The following is a 21,292-nucleotide window of genomic DNA, read 5'->3' as shown; positions in this document are numbered from 1 at the left end:
ACCAGATTAGCGACTTCAAACAAGGCAAGTGTTGCCCGTACAGTTCTGGAGGCCAGGAGTCTGGAAGTCCGGTGTCGGCCGGTAGAGGCCCTTCTGGAGGCGCCAGGGGAGAAGGCATCTCCTGGCCTGGCCTGGCCCCGCGTCCAGCGGCCTCCTGCGTCCCTCAGCTCGTGCCCCACCCCCTCCCTCCTCTGCTTCTCTCCTCACATCTCCTCACGCTGACTCTGCTGAGTGCACACGTGGGTGGGAGCCTGTGAGTGTGCATGAGTGTGTTAGTGCACGTGTGCGTGTGCGTGTCCGTGTGCACTGGCACACACATGCCCTCCCTCCGTGTGAGCTCAGCGCGCCCCGGGCACCCGCTTTATGAACAAGGACACTGCAAGGAGGGGGCCCGTTGTTTCTGGTGTCGGCAGCAGCCCCTGACAGCTTCGTGGAGTTGAAGTCTTACTTAATGCGGCTAAGAGTCATCTTAAATATCAACTCTTGACGCTCGAGGACTCGAGCCCAAAAGGGCAGTGTGTGTTTCCCCGGCTGGAGAAGAAATCGCTGTTAGGCAGTGATTTCTCCCCTGCCCGTCTCATGTCTAAAATCCCAATTATCCGTCCTGCCTCTTCCCTGTGCTGCCATCGCGTGCCCGGCACCCCGAGCCCATCTCTCCGTCTCTGAACGGAGTCGACCGAGCGGCGGGGGTGGAATCAGGACACCCTGTGATGGGCCAGGACAGCAGATTCTCTGTGTGGGTCCGTCTCCCAGCCCGGCCGAGCCTGGGCCCAGGTCCCTCCTCTACCTGCTGCCTCCGCGCCAGAGCCTCCTGGCTCCCGCCGCCGCCAGAGAGCCAGGGATGCTCTCAGTGCCGTTTTGGAAACCGTTCCAAGACATCTCGTCACACGCACAAAGCGGGGAGCAGAACAGCCTGAGATGAGGCCTGTCTCCTGCTTAAAAGTGGGGGGCGGGGAGGTGCTGCGCTTGCATAAAGAAATTCTGAGAAGAGACTCAAGAAGCTGATCTCCGTGGTTTCCTCGCGGTGTTGGAGCCGGGATGGGCCAGCAGGGGTCAGGGATGGGAGGCACGTTCACTGTGCACCATCTCACTTACTCTTTGAACGTTGACTCCTGTGCGTATCTTTTCTGTAATCAATCAACACACAAGCGATCCGAGAGGTGGGTGAGTGCAGGGGCCCACCAGCCCCCGGGGCCACGCCCTGACTGGTCCTCATGGGATGGAGAGTGAGGCAGCAGGTCAGCCGGGAAGAGGTGCCTCTTGCCCACCTTCACTGCTGGTCATCCCAGAGGGTCCAGGCTCAGGTCCCTCCACCCAGAGACACAGACAGAAGTGACTGGGCCTGGGGTCAGGCTGGTGAGAGAGCTTCACTGGAGGCAAGAGGCTGAAAGGGGTGGCCTCTGAAGGGGGCCTGCCATTTCTTTGCTGCCCCTGGGGAAGCAGATCACACGCTCCGCCAGCAGCTGAGGGGCGAGGCAAGACCTCCCTCTCAATAAGAAGCATTAGGTAACCAAGGGGCCATAGCAGATCCTTTGTTGGTGGCTGGGGACACTTGGGGTCCACGTCCATGGGGAAGCCAAAGAATTAGCCAGGCAAGGGAATCTGTGCCCCCTGATGCTTGGCACAGAGCCCTGAATGGGCCCCCAGGGGGCGCGGGGTATCCTGCCACACCTTCCTTGTCTTTCTCGCTGAACCTCCCTACGTCACCCCCATTCCTTCCACTCCCCACCAGTGACTCATACACTTGCTCCCCCATTTGACGGGTATTGGTGCAGCACCTGCGGTGTGCCAGGCACTTACATCCTCTTGCAATGCTCACATCATTGTCCCCATTTCGCAGATGGAAAAACTGAGGCTTGCAAGGATCCATAATGCACCCAGGCCACACTCCTAAGAAAGAGCAGACTTCCAATCAATGCCTACATGTCTCTGGGTCAGAAACCCCGGGACTTTCTCCAAAGCCCCCTCGTGGTCCGACCATGGGTGAGCCCTGCTGCAGGGCATGGCGTCCATCCCCCTGGGCCCAGAGAGGCAGGGCTTTTCCAGGCCCCTGCGGGGCTGGCAGCCACCGGTGGGTGGGGCAGATAGACTGCAGGCTGAGTGTGGGGGGGGGGGGGGGGGAGGTGGGGAGAGGAGGAAACCAGGCTGGGATAATGAGCACTGTTATGGTCATTGTCAGGGATGCTCCCAGCAAACGGAGATGCTGGCCAACTGCCTCTGACGCCCGCCTGGGAGGCAGGGGGACGAGAGCTGCAATTTGGGTGGAGCGAAGCGGGTTTCCCTGCTAGGGAAGGCGGTGGTGGAACTGTTACTTTAAATAATGCTGCCTGCAAGCCAGAAATAGGCCTCCCAGAGGCGGCCCAGGGAGAGGGAGGCGGGAGGAGCAGAGCAGGGCTGCATCTGCTAGGCCAGGCCATGGAGAACCTGCCCCCGACTACAGGGCAGGAGGGGGGGGCGGGGGGGGGGGGGGAAGCCCAGAGCTGGCCCAGCCTCAGGGGAGGGCCAGCCTGCAGCCAGCTGGCCCTCCTCGAGCTCCAGGTGCGGCCTGGGAGTTCTGGTGGACGCACATGGCCGCAGAGCCGTCTGCAGAAATCTACTTCAACTAAAGTTTAAAATTCAGCACACATCACTGACACTGGCAAACAAACCCAGACCCAACGAGTCCCCGGTGTCTTTTTTATAATGTAGACTTAAATTACATGCTCCAAGAGCATTTTTTAACTGTATTTTTAAAATAAAACCGGTATATGGCGTGCGATAAACAAAACTCCGGCGGCATAGAAAGACGGAAAATCAAAAAGTAGAAGTCCCCCTCCCTCCCCACCCGACACCCCTCCCAAAAGGGAGATAACAGGTACCGGAGGATCTGTCTCCGAAACATCACATGTACTTGCCCGAGCGTACGCGTGATTAATGTGTAGAGATACATGCTATTTCCGTGTACCCACGTGGTGTCATACCGTTTACACTCTTCTTTGACTTTGGTTGTGTGTGTGTGTGTGTGTGTGTGTGTGTGTGTTTTGTCCACAAACTCAAATGACTTTTATTGGGTCAATTTGCATGACCCTAAACATTAAGCTAGGGTTCGGTCGCCTGTTGCAATACACAGCAGCTTAGCCAGGGTGCTGAGAATAAATACACCATGGCCCTTGCCCCTGACGCTCAGCGGCGGTACTGTTTAGCTTATTACTTCCTCGTGTTCCTGTTTCCATAAACATCCGCCTTCTCCAGCTGCCTTTCCACGCTCTGTGCCTCGGGGACCCTCCCATCTCGTTCCACCAGGCGTCCCAGTGCCGTCTGTGACCGCGGACTCATTCATTGATCCCGCCTATTTTTGATGGTCATTGATAGGTTGTTTCGGGGGGTTGTTTGTTGACTTCTGCCGTTACAAGCAATGCTGCAGGGAGCATCCTTGTACCCGTTCTTTGCCACATTTTTGCACGTGGATCTAAAAGGCCAGCTCCCGGGAGTGCAAGCTCTGGGTCAAAGACTCGCATATGCTTATTTTGACAGGTTTTGTCCCAAAGGCTCGATCAGTTTACACTTTCACCGGCCCATCTGCTCGTTCGCCCATCTTCCCCTCGCTCTTGCCAGCACTGGGCATGATCAGGCACGACGATCTTCGGCTGTCTGATATGTCATCGCGGTTTTGATTGGGCTGTGTCTCGCCATGACAGGAGTTGAGCATCCTTTTTGTCGGTGTGCGGGCCATTTCTGTTCATTTTCCTCTCGCCTGTGTGATTTAATAATATCCGATTCCATTTCCAAAGATAGAGAGCTTTTCTAGCCAATCTCTCCCTCCATCTCCCCTCTCAGGTCACCCCATCGCCTTCAAGACCCAAACCGTTTCCCCAAAGCTGTTCCCCTTCCCTGCGGGAGAGATGGGGAGAGATGAGAGAGCCTGTGATGGGCTGGAGGATGGGTCTGAGGAGAACGGGAAGTTTGCCAGAGCGGGGCGCCCGCTATCTCCCCATCATCACGCTGTACACAGTGAGGACGGACAGATAAGAGCTGCAGCTGGTGGCAGAGATAAGAGGCTTGGACAGCCAGAATGTTCTAGATAATGCTGCAGAGCCAGAGTGAGGGGGGCTTCTGCAGTCCTGGGACAGAAGGTGGGGCCCATGGGGTACGACGTCAGTGCTGAGCTGGTTGGCTGCTGGGCTTGGAGCCCGAAAGGCTCCGTGGGACCCTGGCCCTGCCTCCTCGTACCTGTAAGACCACGGGTCAGTGACGGGCTGTTTCTGAACCTCAGATCCCTCCGCTCTGACGTGGGGGTAAGCCGCTCAGGGGATGAGCATGGAGATGGAGTGAAAGGCTCTCAAATGCAGACCCATGACCGTTTGCACCTGTCCGCATAAAATGAGAAAAGTGAAGCTAGTGTAGTGGGCTTTGCATAAAATTTGTTTAAAGCTTACACAAATGGTTTTCATGCTGAGATTACATTTCTTTTCTCTCTTTTTTACCTCAAAAACGTCCTTTATAAATAAAATGCTAACCATCTCTATTTATTTTTCTCTCCCTGCTTGGCACTTTTTAATTTTCTCTCTCTCTCTCTCTCTCTCTCTCTCTCTCTCTCTCTCTCTCTCTCTCTCTCTGTTTCACTGTTCAATTTTTTTGTCTGTTTGCTTTCCGGTTGGCTAGTTTTAATGATCTTACCTGGATAAATGAAAAATGGACAATCTTATGGCAGTCCCCCATATTTTAAGTGTTACTGGTCTATGATATGTAATAATCTGGAAACTGCTGTGTGAAGTGAGGAAATGTATGAAAAGTACTTATTACAGCATCATCATTGTGAGATAGTGATGGTGGTGGTGATGGTGGTGGTGATGGTGGTGGTGATGATGGTGGTGGTGGTGATGGTGATGATGGTGATGGTGATGGTGGTGGTGATGGTAGTGATGGCAATGGTGATGGTGATGATGGTGGTGATGGTGATGGTGGTGATGCTGATGATGGTGGTGATGGTAGTGATGGTGATGGTGATGGTGGTGATGGTGATGATGATGGTGGTGGTGGTGGTGATGGTAAAGATGGTAATGATGGTGATGGTGGTGGTGATGGCGATGGTGGTGATGGTGATGATGGTGGTGGTGATGGTGGTGATGGTGATGATGGTGGTGGTGATGGTGGTGATGATGGTGATGATGGTGGTGGTGATGATGGTGATGGTGGTGGTGATGGTAGTGATGGCGATGGTGATGGTGATGATGGTGGTGATGGTGGTGATGGTGGTGATGGTGGTGATGCTGATGATGGTGGTGATGGTAGTGGTGGTGATGGTGATGATGGTGGTGGTGATGGTGATGATGATGGTGGTGATGATGGTGATGGTGATGGTGATGATGGTAATGATGGTAATGATGGTGATGGTGATGGTGATGGTGATGATGGTAATGATGGTGATGGTGGTGGTGATGGCGATGGTGATGGTGATGATGGTGGTGATGGTGATGATGGTGGTGGTGATGGTGATGATGGTGGTGGTGATGGTGGTGATGATGGTGATGATGGTGGTGGTGATGATGGTGATGGTGATGGTGATGGTGGTGGTGGTGGTGATGATGGTGGTGGTGATGATGGTGGTGGTGATGATGGTGGTAATCATGATGATGGGCCCACACTGGAATTCATGTAAAACTAAACTTGGCAACTCCTGGGAGTAAGATCACTCTGTCCCAGGGTTAGCACAGCCTGGGGGCAGGTGGCAATGAGCTTATCCACCAAGTCAGCTGGACAAGCCCTAGGATATTGATCCGACCTATTTTTGATGGTCATTTATAGGTTGTTTCAGGTTGTTTGTTTATCTCTGCCGTTACAAGGGAGATGTCCTAGGCACAAGCCCCTTGACTCATGAGCTCTGTGCTGGGTCATTCATTCCCTGGGAAGAGGAAAGGGGGTCCCAGAGGGGGGTGCCAGGGGAACTAACCCCTCCATACCAGCGAGCATCTTGGTGCTCTCACTGGCCTGGCCTGGCCTCCTCCCGGCCTCTCAGCCGGGTGAGCTCCTCGTGCTCCTGCTCTCAGCGGCTTTTCCTCCAAACCAGCCTCTGCTGCTCTTCGGTCCAGGCATGTGCTGCTGGAGCAGGCTCCCCGGGGGCCTCCTCGGATTCGTGCATCCCAGCCCCAGGGCCCTATGTGCAGAACCCACCTGCTCAGAAGACTTTTCCCACCACAGGGCTGCTGTGGGGTGTCTGTAACTTTAAGGATGGAGCAATGCAAAGCATTTGGGGAAGCATGTAAATTTCCCTGTGTCTGTCACCTCCACCCATTTCAGTTGATATTACAGCGCAGTCCCGTGCCTGGTCAAAATAAAACGCCACCACTTTCTCCGTCATGAGAGTCACGGGAAAGGGGATAGGAGCCTCCAGCAGACCCGACAGTGCTGGGAGGTCTGGTCGCGGCCAGGGTCAAGGGCTGGGCACAGCCCCTCCGTCCTTGGGAAAGTGCAGACTGCTTCCCGGACACCTGAGTCAATTGCCTGTGGGTGGGACTGTCCGCTAGCTGAGGGCCTTTCCGTGACCCCATGACCTGGCCAGGGAGCAGAGCTCTCGGGTCCTCTTCATGCTGGAAGAGGGTGAGGCGGTGCCCTCTGCCCTCTGACCCCAGTCTGACCTGTGCACCCCCGCAGCTGCCTGCGTGCTCACTGGCTGTCTCGTCTGCCCCCAGGTACATGATCACCAGCCTGGACCGCACCCACGCTGGCTTCTACCGCTGCATCGTGCGCAACCGGCTGGGGGCCCTGCTGCAGAGGCAGACCGAGGTGCAGGTGGCCTGTGAGTACCGGGGTGCCGCGGGCAGGGCGGGCGCGCAGCGGGAGAGGGGTCCCCACCCGCCAGCCACACTCCGTCTGTGCCCATCGGCGCTCACCGGCCAGTGCTCTGGTTCTGCAGCTGATGGCACGGGGCCTGGGGCTGAGAAACGGCACGCGGCTGATAAAGACACACACGTCTGCTGGCTCTGAGCTCAGCGCTCTTCAAAGGGGACCCGCTGCTTTGTTTTTTTTTCGTTTCTTTTTTTAATATATTTTTATTGATTTCAGAGAGGAAAGGAGAGGCAGAATTAGAAACCTCGGTGATGAGAGAGAATCATTGATCGGCTGCCTCCTGCACGTCCCCCGCTGGGGATCGAGCATCTGCCCTGCCTGGGAATCAAACCGTGACCTCCTGGTTCATAGGTCAATGCTCAACCACTGAGCCACACCCTCTCTCCCCCCTTCCTCCCTCCCTCCCACTCTCTCTAGAAATCAGTGGAAAAAATATCCTTGGGTGAGGATGAACAAAATAAAAATTAAAAAAGTAACCCCTCATCCAGAGCCCACGGGCTTGCCTCCGACCTAGCACAGGAGAGAGCTTCCCGCTTGGAGAGAAGTGGGAGAGAAGCTAATAGGAAACCTCGAGTGAGGCAAAGATGTTTATAATAATTATGGAAAACAGCCGTAACCAGGAGTGGAGGACAGCCTGTCCCCATAAACCACCACTAAAGGCAACTCGACTCTCCCAGGAGCAGGAAAGCCCTGGATTCAAATGATGGACAGGGCCGCCGTCAGGTGGCTGGCGGACTCCCTGGAGCTTCATGTCGCGGTGCCCAATCCAGCAGGGCAGGGGCAGCTGTGGGGCAGCCTCCAGGGAGATTGCACGTGCGTGTGTGTGCACACGTGTGTGCAAGTGTAGGTGCACCAGTGTGGGTTTGTGCACGTGTGTGTGCAGATCTGTGTGTCTGAATTCGTCTGCCTCTTTGTCCCCCTGTGTGTGGGAGAGAACATGCGTGTCAGTGTATGCACATATGCATGTCCTTGCATGTGTGCATGTGCATGTGAAAATGTGCATGGCTGGATACGGCTGCCTCTTTGCTCACCTACGTGTTGGTGAGAACGCGTGTGTGCGTGCGCGCGCACGCGTGGAGTTGGAAATGCCATCCAGGACGCGAGTGGTCCAGCTGTCGTGGGGCGTGTCCGTTCCGAGCCCATGGCGCATAGAGACAGTAGGAACTTTCTGGAGTTGCGAGCCCTCGGATGACAGTCTCCCCTGGGCAGGCTCCGCTGGTCAAAACGAGAAGGAGGGGCCCTGGCCGGGCGGCTCAGTTGGTTGGAGCATCATCCGTGCACCAAAAGGTTGCAGGTCTCATTCCTGGTCGTCGGGTGCGCACGGGAGGCAACCGATTGATGTCTCTCTCTCTCTCTCTCTCTCTCCCTTCCTCTCTCTCTAAAATCAATCTTTTAAAAACACACTTAAAAAGAGTGAGAGAGAAAGGAAGGGAACCCAGCATCCCCGTGACTGAGACACTTCCTCCTCGGCCGTGATAGGGACCCAGAGCCCAGGACTCACCCACTGACACCCTCTCCTCCCTCTCCCTCCCCCCGCGCCCACAATACACATACTCCTCACACACATGCACCCAGCATGAGGTGCTCCCTCGACACCAGGCCACACACCTCATGGGCCCTGCCCCAGACCCACAGGGGTCCTCCGGCCCGGCCCCCAAGCCGAGGGGTGGCTTGTGACCAGGCCCAGGGGCAGAGCCAGCACAGTGCACTGATGGCGGCAGAGGCCTTCGGAGAGGACCAGGTGCTGTAAGGAGGCTCGGACCACCCTGGGCTCCCAGCCTGGAGACTCAGGGCACCGCAGCTTTCTCCTCTCTGCAGGGCCCACCGTCCCTCATCTGTCTACCATCCTGGGTACATTCCTAGCCACCCCTCTGCCCTCCGGGCTGGGGTGAGGGCGAGACAAGTGAGGCTTGGAGGATGCAAAATTTAAGGAGGCGCTCCCTCTCAGGTCCTCAACGTGCACTTGCAGGACCCCAAAGAGCGGGTGCCTCATTAAATCTTTCACCTCATTCACCCTATCCCAATCCTGGGCCCTACAGTCAGTCGTCCTGCATCTGTCTGTCTGAGAGTCCTTCCGTCTGTCTTTCTTGCCCGGTCACATGGCTCTGGGGATGGGTGGGGATGGCTGTTTCTCCAAGTCCCTGCATCTCCCCTCAGCAGCGTCCACCTCCCGGGGTGGGAGGGCTCTGTCCTGGGATGCCAGATGACCCCTGTCCTTGGGGACGCCTTCCTTCCAGGGATCAGCCAGGCAGGCCCCACCCCTGGCTCCACCCCCTTCCCAAAGAGAGACTGTGAATTGGGTTCTAATTGAGAAATTAATAAGGCAGCTGTGCTAACAACTAATGATAATAGCAAAGTCATTACAGAAGGGTTCTTTACATGTTTTTAATTACAGCAATTAAGGGGAAGTCAATAAAACACCCACCCCTCCCCAGCTCCCTTCCTGTCCCCATGGGGAGTCTCTCCTTGGTTTTTTTAAAGTCACCGTAAGTTTCTGGCAGGTGACTAGCGGGCTGAGACGGTGGGGAGCGTCCTGAGCCTATAGCTGCCCTCAGGCCACCAGTCTCCCCGTCCAGACCCTGTGGGCACCTATGTTCTCCTCACCTGTGCAGCTTCCCTGCCCCGGTTGGCTGGCTTTGGGCTCAGACTTGGAGCCCCAGCACCGACCTGCCCTCCCTCTGCAGAGCCCGGGGACCCTGCCATGTGGGGAGCCGGCCTGCTCCCCATTACCCTGGGGGCTCAGTCTCCTCTACAAAACGGGACTTGAGGGCATTGAGCCTGTTGTCACGTGGCCTGGGGTTGATGCCCAGAATGTCACCCATGGGCTCGCTGCTTCTAATCCTCAGCCTGAGTGTGTGAATGTGGAGACATAGGGGCCATGCCGTGGTGCAGGATAGCATCATTGTGTGCTTCCGGAGCCCCCATTTTACCGGAACGTTTAATGAAACAACGGTGGCTGCCCGCCTACTGCGCACCGAGCCCTGCTCTAGGCAGGGATGACATAGGAACAAAAACAAAACACTCATGCCCTAGCCGGTTTGGCTCCGTGGGTAGAGCATCAGCCTGCAGACCAAAGGGTCCCGGGCTCGATTCCAGTCAAGGGCACATACCTTGGCTGCAGGCTCCTCCCTACCTGGGCCCTGGTAAGGGTGTGTGCAGTAGACAATCAATCGATGTGTTTCTCTCATATTGATATTTCTATCTGTCTTTCCCTCTCTCTTCCACTCTCTCTAAAAATCAATGGAAAAATATCCTCCAGTGAGGATTAAACACACACACACACACACACACACACACACAAGACATTCATCCCTGCCCTCAAGGAAAGTAGTAGGGGCAACATAGAAGGACAATATAGAATAGACTATAGACGGCCCATGAAGAAAAATAAAATGTTATAAGGAAAAAGGAAGCCAGGTGAGATCGGTGGAGGCTGGGACAGGAGTCCTATTTGAAATGGTGTCTGAGGAGGTGACATTGAGCACAGCCTGGAAGGAAGGAAGGAAGGAAGGAGATGAGCCACACAGACCGAGAGATGGGTCTTTCCAGGCCAGGAACAGCAAGTGCAAAGGCCCTGGGGTAGATTTGAGTGTCTGCGGCCAGGGTGGCTGGAGCAGAGTGTGGGACGTGGAGAGTCAAAGATGTGGCTGAGGAAGTGAGGTGCTGGGGACAGACGGTGGCATGCTAACATGTGGTTGGTACTTTGGCTGTTACTCAGAGTAGTGGTTGGGGGCAGTGGCATGATACCATCTGATTAGACGAAGCAGCATTGTTTTATAATAAACAAATAAAACCACTATGAAATGCCACCTCATGCCCACCAGATTGGCCAAACCCAAGGAGTCTAGAAGACCGAGCATTGGCAGTAGCTTCCATCTGCGCTGGTGGCAGCGTGAATAGGAAAATTGGTGCCGATTTGGAAAGCAGTTTGGCATTATCTTGTAAAATTACCATGTGCACAGACTGCAAGCCAGCAGTGCACCTTTAGGCTCATACTCTGGGGACTCTCTTAGCTGCAGGAGATGGTTCTTAGCAGGCCAGGCAGCCACGGACACCAGCCCAACCTGCAGCGGCGCTGTGCTGCCTCCATCCACGGCGTCCATGCAGCCGTGAAAATGACTAAGCTAGGTGCAGGGACGTCGATGGGGCTCCAAAAATATGTTGCACAACAAAACGAGTCACAGTAGACGACACAGCATGCTCTCAGGTACAAAGGGCTTAGCAACCGACTCAATTAGCCATAATTGTTTACAGAGGTGTCTAAAGGTGGTGAAACCTGGGGGGTGGAGGGCGATGCATGATTGACATGGCATTCCCTCCCTCTGGAGAGGGAGAGAATGTGCCTGGGAGGGGCGCAGCGGGGCGGGACGAGGTTTGTCAGAGTTCCGGTCCGGAGCTGGGTGCTGGGTACACGAGTGTTTGTTCTATTCTCCTTTAAATGATGCCTATAATTATACTCGCTCTTTTGTGTGTAATGACATATTTCATGGTAAGAACGGCTTTAAGAATAAATAAAAGCGATGAGTAGATTCTGAAGCAGAATGCCTCCTTCCCAGGCCTTTTCAGCTGCAACCAAGACATCAGGGAGCATTGGGAGGCCGCCTCCAGCTGCGCCCAGGCCCACGCTCCTGGCTCCGGGGATTGGTGGGGGCAGTTGGATCAGCGCTGCAGGGCACGCAGGTGAATTAGCCGCGAGTGCAGGAGGGGAGGTGCAGCAGCCCCTGTGTCTACCTCAGTGCCAGGAGCTCTCCCAGGGGACCCGGGCCCAGCCCTGGAGCTGTGGCCCTCTCTCCTCTCCTTTCTCCTGCACGGCTGCCTGAGTGACTCCCTCCTGGCAGCCCTGCTGCTGCTGGTCAGTCCGTGCCTGGCTGTGCCCAGGACCAAGCGCTGGGGCACAGGCTCCTGACAGACCAGGAAGCCCATCTGACAGAGTGAAGTGGGGAGGATGGGAGGGTACGGGCCTGAGAGCCACGGGGAGGCAGGGGGACTGTGGGACGGAAAGGTGCAGGGCAGTGTCAACTGCAGAACTTGGACCTAGGCCAGCTGTGCCCTTCCTTCATCCATCCACCATACATCTATACATGCATACATACAAACACACATGCATGCACATGCATATACACGCATCCTACCATACAAACTTCCACATACATTCAGATGTACATACATGCAGACAATTTTCCATGCCTCCATCCCTCATTCCTCTTCCCTTCCATCCACCCACCCTTCCTCCATCCATCCATCCATCCATCTATCCATCATTTATCCATCCACTGAACAGACCCATGCCCCTGCCCTACTGCCCTTCTTTCATTTCCTCTCACGGGCCCTTCTCTCCGACCTCCTAGCCTTCACATCCTCCCTTCCCCCCGGACCATCAGCCCCCACCCCAACAACTCACACACACACACACACACACACACACACACACACACCTAACTCCTGCCCTTTATGCATGTCTCTCCGTGAAGGGAGCCTCTCCCACCTCCATCTACAGGAGGTTCCCTCTGCTGCCTCTCAGGCAAGGACCCTGTTTCTTCTTCCTCACAGCCGTCCTCTATGTCCCTGAACGTTTGTCTGTGAGTTGGCTTGCTCATCCTGTCTCCCTGGCCAGACTCGAAGCTCCCGGAGGCCAGGGCCAGGGCCCTTCGGTGCCACAGTGCCTGCCTGGCCCGCGGAGGGGCTCAGGAAGAGTCATGCATGCTGGTACTGGGTGAGCTTAGAGAGAGCGCGGGGCCAGGTGTCTTGTAGGGGTTCGCTCATGCGTACCACGGAATATAACAGCCTCTTACAGCTGACACTGTAGTAGGAAGAGATAAAGAATGTGCATGAAGAATGTTAATGCCGCGTATGAGTCATGAGAGAGGCGGCGAGGGAGTGGGCAGGGGGGCCAGGTTGGCACGCGGGCCCTGCCCAGCCCTCACCGCTTAGCACCGGATGAGCCACTCCATCTCCATGAGCTTTAATTTCCTCGCTGACGAAATGGAGCTAATAAAACTGCAGAGAGGAAAAAGAAACACTATTACCATGAAATTGCTTCAAATTGTTCAAATATATCTTCAGAGTCCTGTGAAAAGTTTTTTAAATAGATAAAATTATTGTAAGAACTGGAATCAAGGTGATTTACTGACGCAGTTCTTTACAGGCAGAGCCGAGTAATAGCAATTAATCAACAGCTAAAAATGTTTGTTTACCAACGTGGAGCTTCTCGTGTTGTCGTGACGATTCAGTGAGACGGTGCCGGCCACGCCCACCTGAAAGTGGGTCCGTGTTCAACGCGTCCTTGTTCTCTGATTCTGGTTGGGTCGTGTGGGGTCATCTTTGTTGAAGAGGTTGATGCTGACACGAAACTTTGAAAAAACATATAGGATTCTATTATTTTAACACTACAAATACAGGGTATCGTGTTTAGCACTTTAACGTACTCTTCCGGTTTCTATGGCTGCATGACCACATAGGCCAAAACGTGATGGTGTAGCGCGATCATTTCTTACGCTCAAGACTCTGGGAGCCTTGACTCTGGACAGAGCAGAGTAGGGGCAGCTTGTCTGTGCTCTGTGATGACTGAGGTTTCAAAAACCAGGGGCAAAGGTCATCTGAGGGCCCACACGCTCACTCACATGTTTGTGTTGACGCTGGCTCTCACCTGGGGCCCTCGGTTCCTTCCCACGTGAGCTGTTCCCATGTCTGTGGGGGCTAGATTGAGCTTCCTTCCAACATGGCGGCTGGACTTCAAGCAGGAGCATCTGGAGGGCAGGGCTGAGGGACAGCCTGGCCTGACTCCAGACTCTGAGGATCCAAGTTCAAATCCTGCCACTGCCCCTTCCATGGCCACATGACCTGGGACAGTGTCAAACCCTGCCTCTGCCCCTTCCGTGGTGTGCCCGGGCTCCCTGAGCCCATGTGGGCAGTATTTCAGTTGTAAAGTGTGTGGAATAACGACCAGACTCTCATGACTGTGGGACCAGTCCGTTGCTTCGTGGATACATATGGGTAGAAATGGATGTAAGCCCCAAAAGTCCAAGGCAGGGCACGTGATAGATGGGGCAGTGAGGTCATGAGGGTTGGTCTGAGCGTGGTGTCACCCTGCGCCCTGGTCATCCTGCCGGCATCTCCCCTCCACGGTCACCACTCCCTCCCCAGGAGTGGCCAGTCTCTGCCACCTCCCCGACCCCTGGCCCCACATGTGCTCTTCCCTCCGCAGACATGGGGAGCTTTGAGGAGGGCGAGAAGCGCCAGAGCGTCTCCCACGGAGAAGCCGCCGTCATCCGCGCCCCCCGCATCGCCAGCTTCCCGAGGCCGCAGGTGACCTGGTTCCGGGACGGCCGCAAGATCCCGCCCAGCAGCCGCATGTGAGCACCCGGCTTGGGGAGCCACGGAAAAGGGGGTGCCTTTCCCTGGGAGGGAGGTTTGGGGCCAGAAAAAAAAAAACCCAAACGCTGAGCGGGGCCCTTTCACAGCGGCAGCTGCTCACAGCCCTCCTGGGGCACAGCAGCCTGGGGACCTCCCACAGGACAGCGTGTGGCTTATGAGGGCCTTTCTGGGAATGTGCGTGCGAAGACGGGGAGCAGGAAGCAAGGTCGCCTTCCTGGGGAATCCCGGGCGCTGGCCCCCTTCTTGGCTGGAGCGTAATCCTGCCTCCCAGAGCGCTCACCAAACCCAAACAGGCAGGCATAGGCAGAGGCGCCCTCGCTGCGGTCCAGGCCCAGGACTCCGGCCACAGGCTGGCATGGCCCCGACGGGCGCCGGACCCTGGGTGTTTCCGGTGTGCGGGGTGCCTGGGGGTCCATGGCGTGCCCGGGCTCCGTGTGTTTTGGCTGCTGGGAGGAGGTGAGGCCAGGGGCCCGGCAGGGAGAGAACACACAGCTCTTTCAGCCCTAACAAAACCCCTCTGTGTGGCCCTGGGCGTCGGTGGTGGCGGCCTGGCTTGTGGGCAGGAGCGAAGGAGCCAGCACCTCCACAGAGGGCGCGGGGCAAGCATTTCCTCCTGGGACACGCCTGGCCCTCCCGACCCCCTCGGGGCCTGGAGCCAGCCAGGCTCTCCCTTCCGGGCTCCCCCTCGCCCCTCTCCCGGGAAAGGAGAGGGACACCTTGTCCGGGCCTCCTGGGGCAGGAGCGGTAGGTGGAGCCGCCCTGCCTCTGTAGGAAGCAGGAGCTGAGAAGGACGGTTCTTGCCTCTTTGGGGACCAGGACGTGTAATGAGAGAAGCGTCAGGGTCATCACGGTGGCTGTCATTCAGGGGCGTCCGCTGTGCTCCCAGGCCTGAGTTAACCCTCTGTATGCCATGAGCATCTAGAGACGCTTTTTAAAAAGTCACTTTTTGTGAGCATTTCCAACTGAAAAACATTCAAGAACGCCCAAATTGTGAGTAATATATTTATTTTTATAGCATTCATCGCAAGTTTGTTTTTTAAATTAAATTCAAAATATCGTGGCGTGTGGGGATGGTCTCCGTTTTGGACGCGTGGCAGTTGACTGGTTAAGCACACTCCATACCTCACCCTCCCCTCTGGGACAGGGGAGCACCTCCAAGGAAGACACCTCTCTCTCCTTCCCTTCTCACTCCCCAGAGGAGTGCACACTCCAGAAACATGTGTGGAATGAATGACGCTCAGGACCAGCCTATGAGGGGGCTAGTTTTATCCCCATTTCACAGATGGCAAAGTCAAGCCCCCAAAGTTTAACGACTTTGCCAGATCTCAGCACAGCGGGTTCCAGGCTTGCCGACTCCAGACTCAGGTCCTTAATTCTGTCTTACGTAGACATTGTGTGAGAAGAGGGTCAGAGACATGGGGACAAAGCGGAACAAGTGATTGCCCTTGGAAAGAATTGGTCCTCGTAGAGTGATTCTCAACCTGGTGACCTCTTGAAGTCATTTGGGACACTTTAACATATACTGATCTTTAGATCCTAACCGCCCCCCCCCCATTTTGACCTCATTAAATGGGATGTACCCTGGCATCAGGATTTTTAAGTGCTCCCCAGTGATTCCAATATGCAGTTGAGAACCGCTGTCCTAGAATGTATCAGTTACCTACAGACATGATAATGCTGCGTAACAAATGGTCCCAGGGGCCTGAAACAAGAAGCATTTATTTGTCATAATGAATCTGCAGATTGGTGATGGTGGCTGGGCTCTGTCCCTTGGCCGGTTTGGCTGGCTATTGACGGATCAGCATGGCCGGGTGACTCATCTGTGCCCCACGTGGCTCCCCCTCCAGCCAGCCTATCCTAGCATCCTCCTCTCCTGGCAACTGCGAAGGAGCAGGAGAGAAGCAGAATCAGATTGTTTTCAAGCCTCTGCTCACCTCCCATTGGTCAAAGAAAGTCACATGGCAGAACTCAGACTCACGAAGCAGGGGAACTGACTCTGCCTTTGGTTGAGAGGACCCGGGACGTCACATGGCAGAGGCTGTGGATGCAGAACTGGGGGGAGAATTAGAGCCAAACCCATCGCAGGGTAGCAGGAGGCCTCAGGCTGTGTGAGCCAGATGCTCCCTTAAACCTAGTCACGGTTCAGTAAGCCAACAGAGCACGGTCAACCGTTAACGCAGACAGTGAGGTTGAACTGTAGAATGCTGCATCACATGGGTGCTGCGGCAGGTGGTGAGTCCTCGTCCCGCCCTAACCCCTTTCTGACGTTATCTCACGTGTCCGAGGCGTATCAGGGGTGGCATCCTGCAAGCCCATCGCTTAGTCGTGGCTCCCTGGAATGCCCTGTGGAGAAGGAGCCTGAGGCCTCGTTCAGACTCAGTGGGAAACTCAGGTCCCATGGGTGCCTGTCCAGACCATGAGAGATTGACAGCAGGTGCTGTGGCTGTGGGCCCTTACCTACCACAGGTGCTGTGATAGGTGGAACCCTGTCTGCATCCTCACTCCCATCATCCTTTGCCCGGCACCTTCCCACCTCCTCTTCTCATTCCTGCCTCTGTCCTCACCCGCCTTTCATCCCCAGCAGCCCGGGCACCAGGGCAGAAGGCCTTAGGGAGCACGTGCAGGCTCCCACCTTCTCCGCACGCTTTCCGAGCACGATAGCGCACTGGGGTGATGTTATCTCGGCAATTACAGCGGATTAATACTCATAACCGGGAGGAAAGGTTCCTGGTAGGAAATTCTCTGGTGTCTGTTTGCCAGAGATACCTATCTGATGAATGCCGCTGGCCGGAGGGGTGTGCAGGCCAGGGCTGCTCTCTGCCCGGCACAGCCGGTGATCAGCAGCACCTCGCCCATCCCCCATGCTCCGCAGACCAGGTTCCTAACAGCCGGTGCTGGGGGCTTTGGGCAGGTTCTGGGATGATTTATTTTATTCTTAATTAAATGATCTATTGGGCCCCCTGGAGCCGGGGAAATAAGCTGACTTAAGAGAAGTAGCAGATGCAGGGTGGGGTGGGGGGACCTGGCAAATTGAAACCGGAGGAGGATGCCTAAAAATAGAACTCAGCCCCCCCCCCCAGCCCCCACCGGAGAGCTGAGCCCTGCCGGCCAAGCCCCAGAAAACTCCGGGCTTCTTTCAGCGTGGGGGCATGGGGGTGGGGGGTGGGGGGTGGGGCGAGGGCCGAGTGCCAGAACAGCTTTGTGCACTTGGGAAGTGAGGTCCAGGGTGGTTCCAGAACCATCTGTGAAGCGGCCGGTCATGCCGAAGGGGGCTGTGAGCCCAGGGACCCTTTTTTAGTGCCCCCCCCCACCCCCCGCCAGCCATACTGAGGGCAGAGAGAGGTCAGGGTAAAGGTCATTATCACTTCCCAGCCTCTGTGCCTCCTGTTCCACTCCACAGCCAGAACTCAAACCCAGGCCTGTGGGTGCTGGTCCAGGCACCGAACCATAGATGTTTATTTAGTAAAGGCCCACCACGGGCGAGGGGCGGGACGGGTGCTCCTCTCCAGTCACTGGGGGACCCTGGTTGGTGGGAGTTGTGTCGTCATCGACACTGGGCTTCCCAGTTGTTCTGCTCTGACAGGGGGGCAGCAAGAACATGGGGATCACGCAGGGGATTCTGTGGTCCAAGCTGAGACACCCCACTAGCTCAGCCACATTGCCCCCCGCCCCCAGATTCCAGGGGGTGAGGGGTTGGGAAGGGCGGCCCCTGACTTCTCAGCGTCTACCCGACCCTGTGGAGGGGGCACCTGAAATTGAAGTGGGCAGCGACCGTATCTGCCACCACGGATGCCACCCCACCTAGGACAGGGCATCTCAGCCACGACACAAGGGACATTTGGGGCCCAACAAATTCCCGCTGTGCGGTGCACCGTGGCCTAGCAGCACCCTGACCCCCGCCACAGGTGCTGGTCACAGCCCCAAGGCTGTGGCAGCCAGATGTTGTTCCGACGCTGCCCGGGGTCGCCTGGAGGGCAGAGCCGCCCCTGGTGGAGAACCACGGGCCTAGAAGGATGGGTCATGACATAGGCAACATGTAGCTAAAGAGAGAGGAAGGGGCTGGGGGTGGGGGCTTCCTGGTCAAGGAGAGAAGGAACTGGAGGCAGAACTTCCTTCCCTGGACGCCAACAGGGGGCTCCCGACAGGCAGGTGAATGGGACCGTGGGACCAGCGCCCGGTGCGCCCTCCCGCCCCCCGCCCCAGGCTTCCTTCCACCCGCTCCCGTGGCAGTGGGAGTGGCTGGGAGGCTGCAACCCATGTGGTCCAAGCGCATAGCTGCTCATCGGGTCAGTCCTGAGCCTGGACCGTGTGCCAGGTGAGGGCTGTGTGAGAGGGAGGGGGATGCCTCGGACCAAATGGACACAGAGCAGAAGCAGGGACCGGAACCAGAACCCCCGCCCTCGGGGCTGGAAGGAACCCTCAGGAACAGGTGCTGCCACCCCTTGCTCAGATGGGGAGACTGAGGCCCAGCAAGGAGGGGGTTGCGTGCTCCTTAGAGGCTGGGCCAGAGCTACGTTCCTGAGCTCACCCCTTGCCCCGGCCAGAGCCCAGCCTCCCTCCCCCAACCCTCGCCCACCCACAGGCTCCACTGAAGGGAGTCCCAGGTGGGGAAATGGTCGCCATCCTGGCCCGTTTTTGTTGCTTTTTAAGATTTTTAGCCTCACTCTGTCCCACCTCCATCACCGCATTAGCTGGAGGTTACAAGCGCTCGCAGAAAAAAAGACAGGGGCAGCCTTCGGGCGCTCAAGAATTGGGGCAGGAGGGCATTGCCTTCCTACTTCCCAGCGCCCTGCTGGGAACTCCCCCAGACTGCACATGAACCCCCAAATACATGGGAGCGAGGGGTCCCCAGCCAGCCTGGCTGGGAGAGCGGCTGGAGGGCATTCACGGGGCTGTTTGTTTGAGAGCTTGTTTAAAACTCTGTAACATTCACCTAATGGGAAAATTTGAAAAGAATTCAACTGGATGTGTCCTTGTTAAACTAACATTAAGGATATTTAACAGCTGTCTCGGGCACATCGCATTAAAATCCGAGATCGACTTGACAAACTAATGGCTCTGTCTGTCACGGGGAGAGTGGGTGAGCGGAGATGACAGTGGAGCAGCGTGGGCAGTGCCCCCGGCACGGCTTCACCCACATCCAATGGGCTCCCCAGCTGCCTGCCCGGACAAGCCCCTTGTCCTGCCTGCAGACCCGGGTGCTGAGGGGCTGTGTGAGGGGGTCCCCGCAGAGGGAGCCGGACTGGGAGCCCACAGCCCACATCTGCACCCCACTGCCCGGCCACCTCCTTTTTCCCTCTCCACCAGCCCAGCCCATCTACTCCTTTGGCCAGCTTTGGGGAGGTGGACACTGGTCCCATGAGGGGGGGCTGGTGGGAATGTGAACCCCAGAAGTCCATGCTCCTGGCGACCTGTGGCCTTTGGGTCAACCTAGACAAATTTAGGATGAGGATAAGGCACTGATTCTGGAATGGTCCTGTTCATTTCTAAATTTAACATCATTGCTCATCGTTCATCCATTCATTCATTCATTATTCATTCAACATTCATTCATCATCCGTTCATTCATCATTCATTCATTCTTCATTCATTCATTCATTCTAGGACACTTCTTCAGGTGTCTGGGTGCCCCTGGTGCATCCACAGCACTAACCACCCACCCACATAGCCATCGATGCTGTGACAGGAAAGGGCAGACGTCCCAGGGACCTTGTGGGCACAGCCCGCAGCCCAGGCGTGGGGTGGGGACAGGGAGCCTCCTGTGGACGGCGGTCTGGGACTCTGGACACGTGCTGTATTGGGGTCTGGTCCCCAGCACTGGCAGCGTGTTCTCTACACACTAAGTGTGGGTGGGTTGCAGGCGGACGTGGTTCGGGGAGGTGGGCTAGAGAGGGGCCCTGGAACCACCAGCTCCTGCCCTCGCTCCATCCCCGGTGCCGAGAGCCCCTCGGCCCTGTCAGCCGAGACCTGTTCCCTTCCCCAGAGCCATCACCATGGAGAACACCCTGGTCATCCTGTCCACGGTGGCTCCGGACGCCGGCCGCTACTACGCGCAGGCTGTGAACGACAAGAACGGGGACAACAAGACCAGCCAGCCCACCACTCTCGCCGTGGAGAGTAAGTACACAGCAGGCCTGGGGCGGGTGCAGAGCTGACATGAAGTCTGGGAGTGGCGCTTGGGGGGTCATGGGAAAGATGGAATGGATGGTGCTGGAGGGGGAGACTCAGCCGGGGTGGAGTGTCAGAAGCAGGCAAGGAGGGGGCTGCGTTGGGGACCCCATTCCCATGACAAGTCTGAGACGCTGCCTCAGGAGAGGGGACGCCGGGTTTGGCGGTCAGCAGGGCCCTGGAGGCCGGGAGGCCGCGGGGTAGAGGGGAGGGTGACATTCGTGGACTGTGCCACCCTGAGCTCAGGTGCAGACAGGGAGAGCGGCCAGGAGGTGGGGAGCTCCTCTTTAAACACACTAACCGCCTGTGCTCAGCTGGCACGTACAGGTGCAGCTTATACCCGGAGCCAGGCCGTCCTCGCTGCGGGGACACAGCTGCCGGCCGCACTCCTGTCTGGAAGCACCTCGTCATCTGTCCCCAGAGACCACCCGGTGCCCCGGAACAGAGGGGCCCAGCCCTCCCCGGGGCAGCAGAGGGTAGCAATTAAAAGGGTGTCTCCTTGAGCTTCCTTTGGCAAAGAGGCGTGTACTCCGAGATGGAGATGCTGGGATGTGCTCCCAGCCCGGCTGGCCCCCTCCCTCCCGGCCCCATCCCTGGGATCGAGGAGGTGGGAGCCACCCTGCAGCCCGCCCAGGGCCAGGAACCACAGCGTGTGCGGGATGAGGCCAGAGCTTCCCGCAGCAGCTGAGCAACCACGCAAGCTGGGGAGCCAGATGTTCCCGCCTCTGCACATCTGTCCCACCCCTGCTCCAAACCCAAGTCTCATTTATCATCGCGGTGCCTCTGGGACGCACCCGCCAGCAGCAAGAAGAGGGTGCAGGCAGCATGAGCCTTCCCGTGTCCTTCCTCTGACCCCGGCCTCTGTCTGTCTGTTCCTGGGCCTTCTGAGCGCCTGCAACCCGCTCCCCCAATTCTGCAGTTCTCT

At 56.8% G+C, this 21,292-nt stretch overlaps 1 protein-coding gene across 1 annotated transcript in view; it reads left to right on the top strand.

Moving 5' to 3' along the window:
* Positions 1 to 21,292, top strand: part of SDK2 (sidekick cell adhesion molecule 2) — a 205,433-nt gene that overhangs the window by 103,414 nt on the left and 80,727 nt on the right. Inside the window, exons 3-5 of the mRNA XM_081110258.1 lie at positions 6,669 to 6,775; positions 14,030 to 14,177; positions 20,183 to 20,316. Coding sequence (XP_080966384.1) covers positions 6,669 to 6,775; positions 14,030 to 14,177; positions 20,183 to 20,316 — 389 coding nt within the window. The remainder of the gene's footprint in view (positions 1 to 6,668; positions 6,776 to 14,029; positions 14,178 to 20,182; positions 20,317 to 21,292) is intronic.

This window comes from Myotis nattereri (genome assembly GCF_964212035.1).
Source record: "Myotis nattereri genome assembly, chromosome: 16".
Taxonomy (NCBI): domain Eukaryota; kingdom Metazoa; phylum Chordata; class Mammalia; order Chiroptera; family Vespertilionidae; genus Myotis; species Myotis nattereri.
Note: the sequence above shows the minus strand (reverse complement) of the source record. Positions and strands in the feature narration are given on the sequence as shown.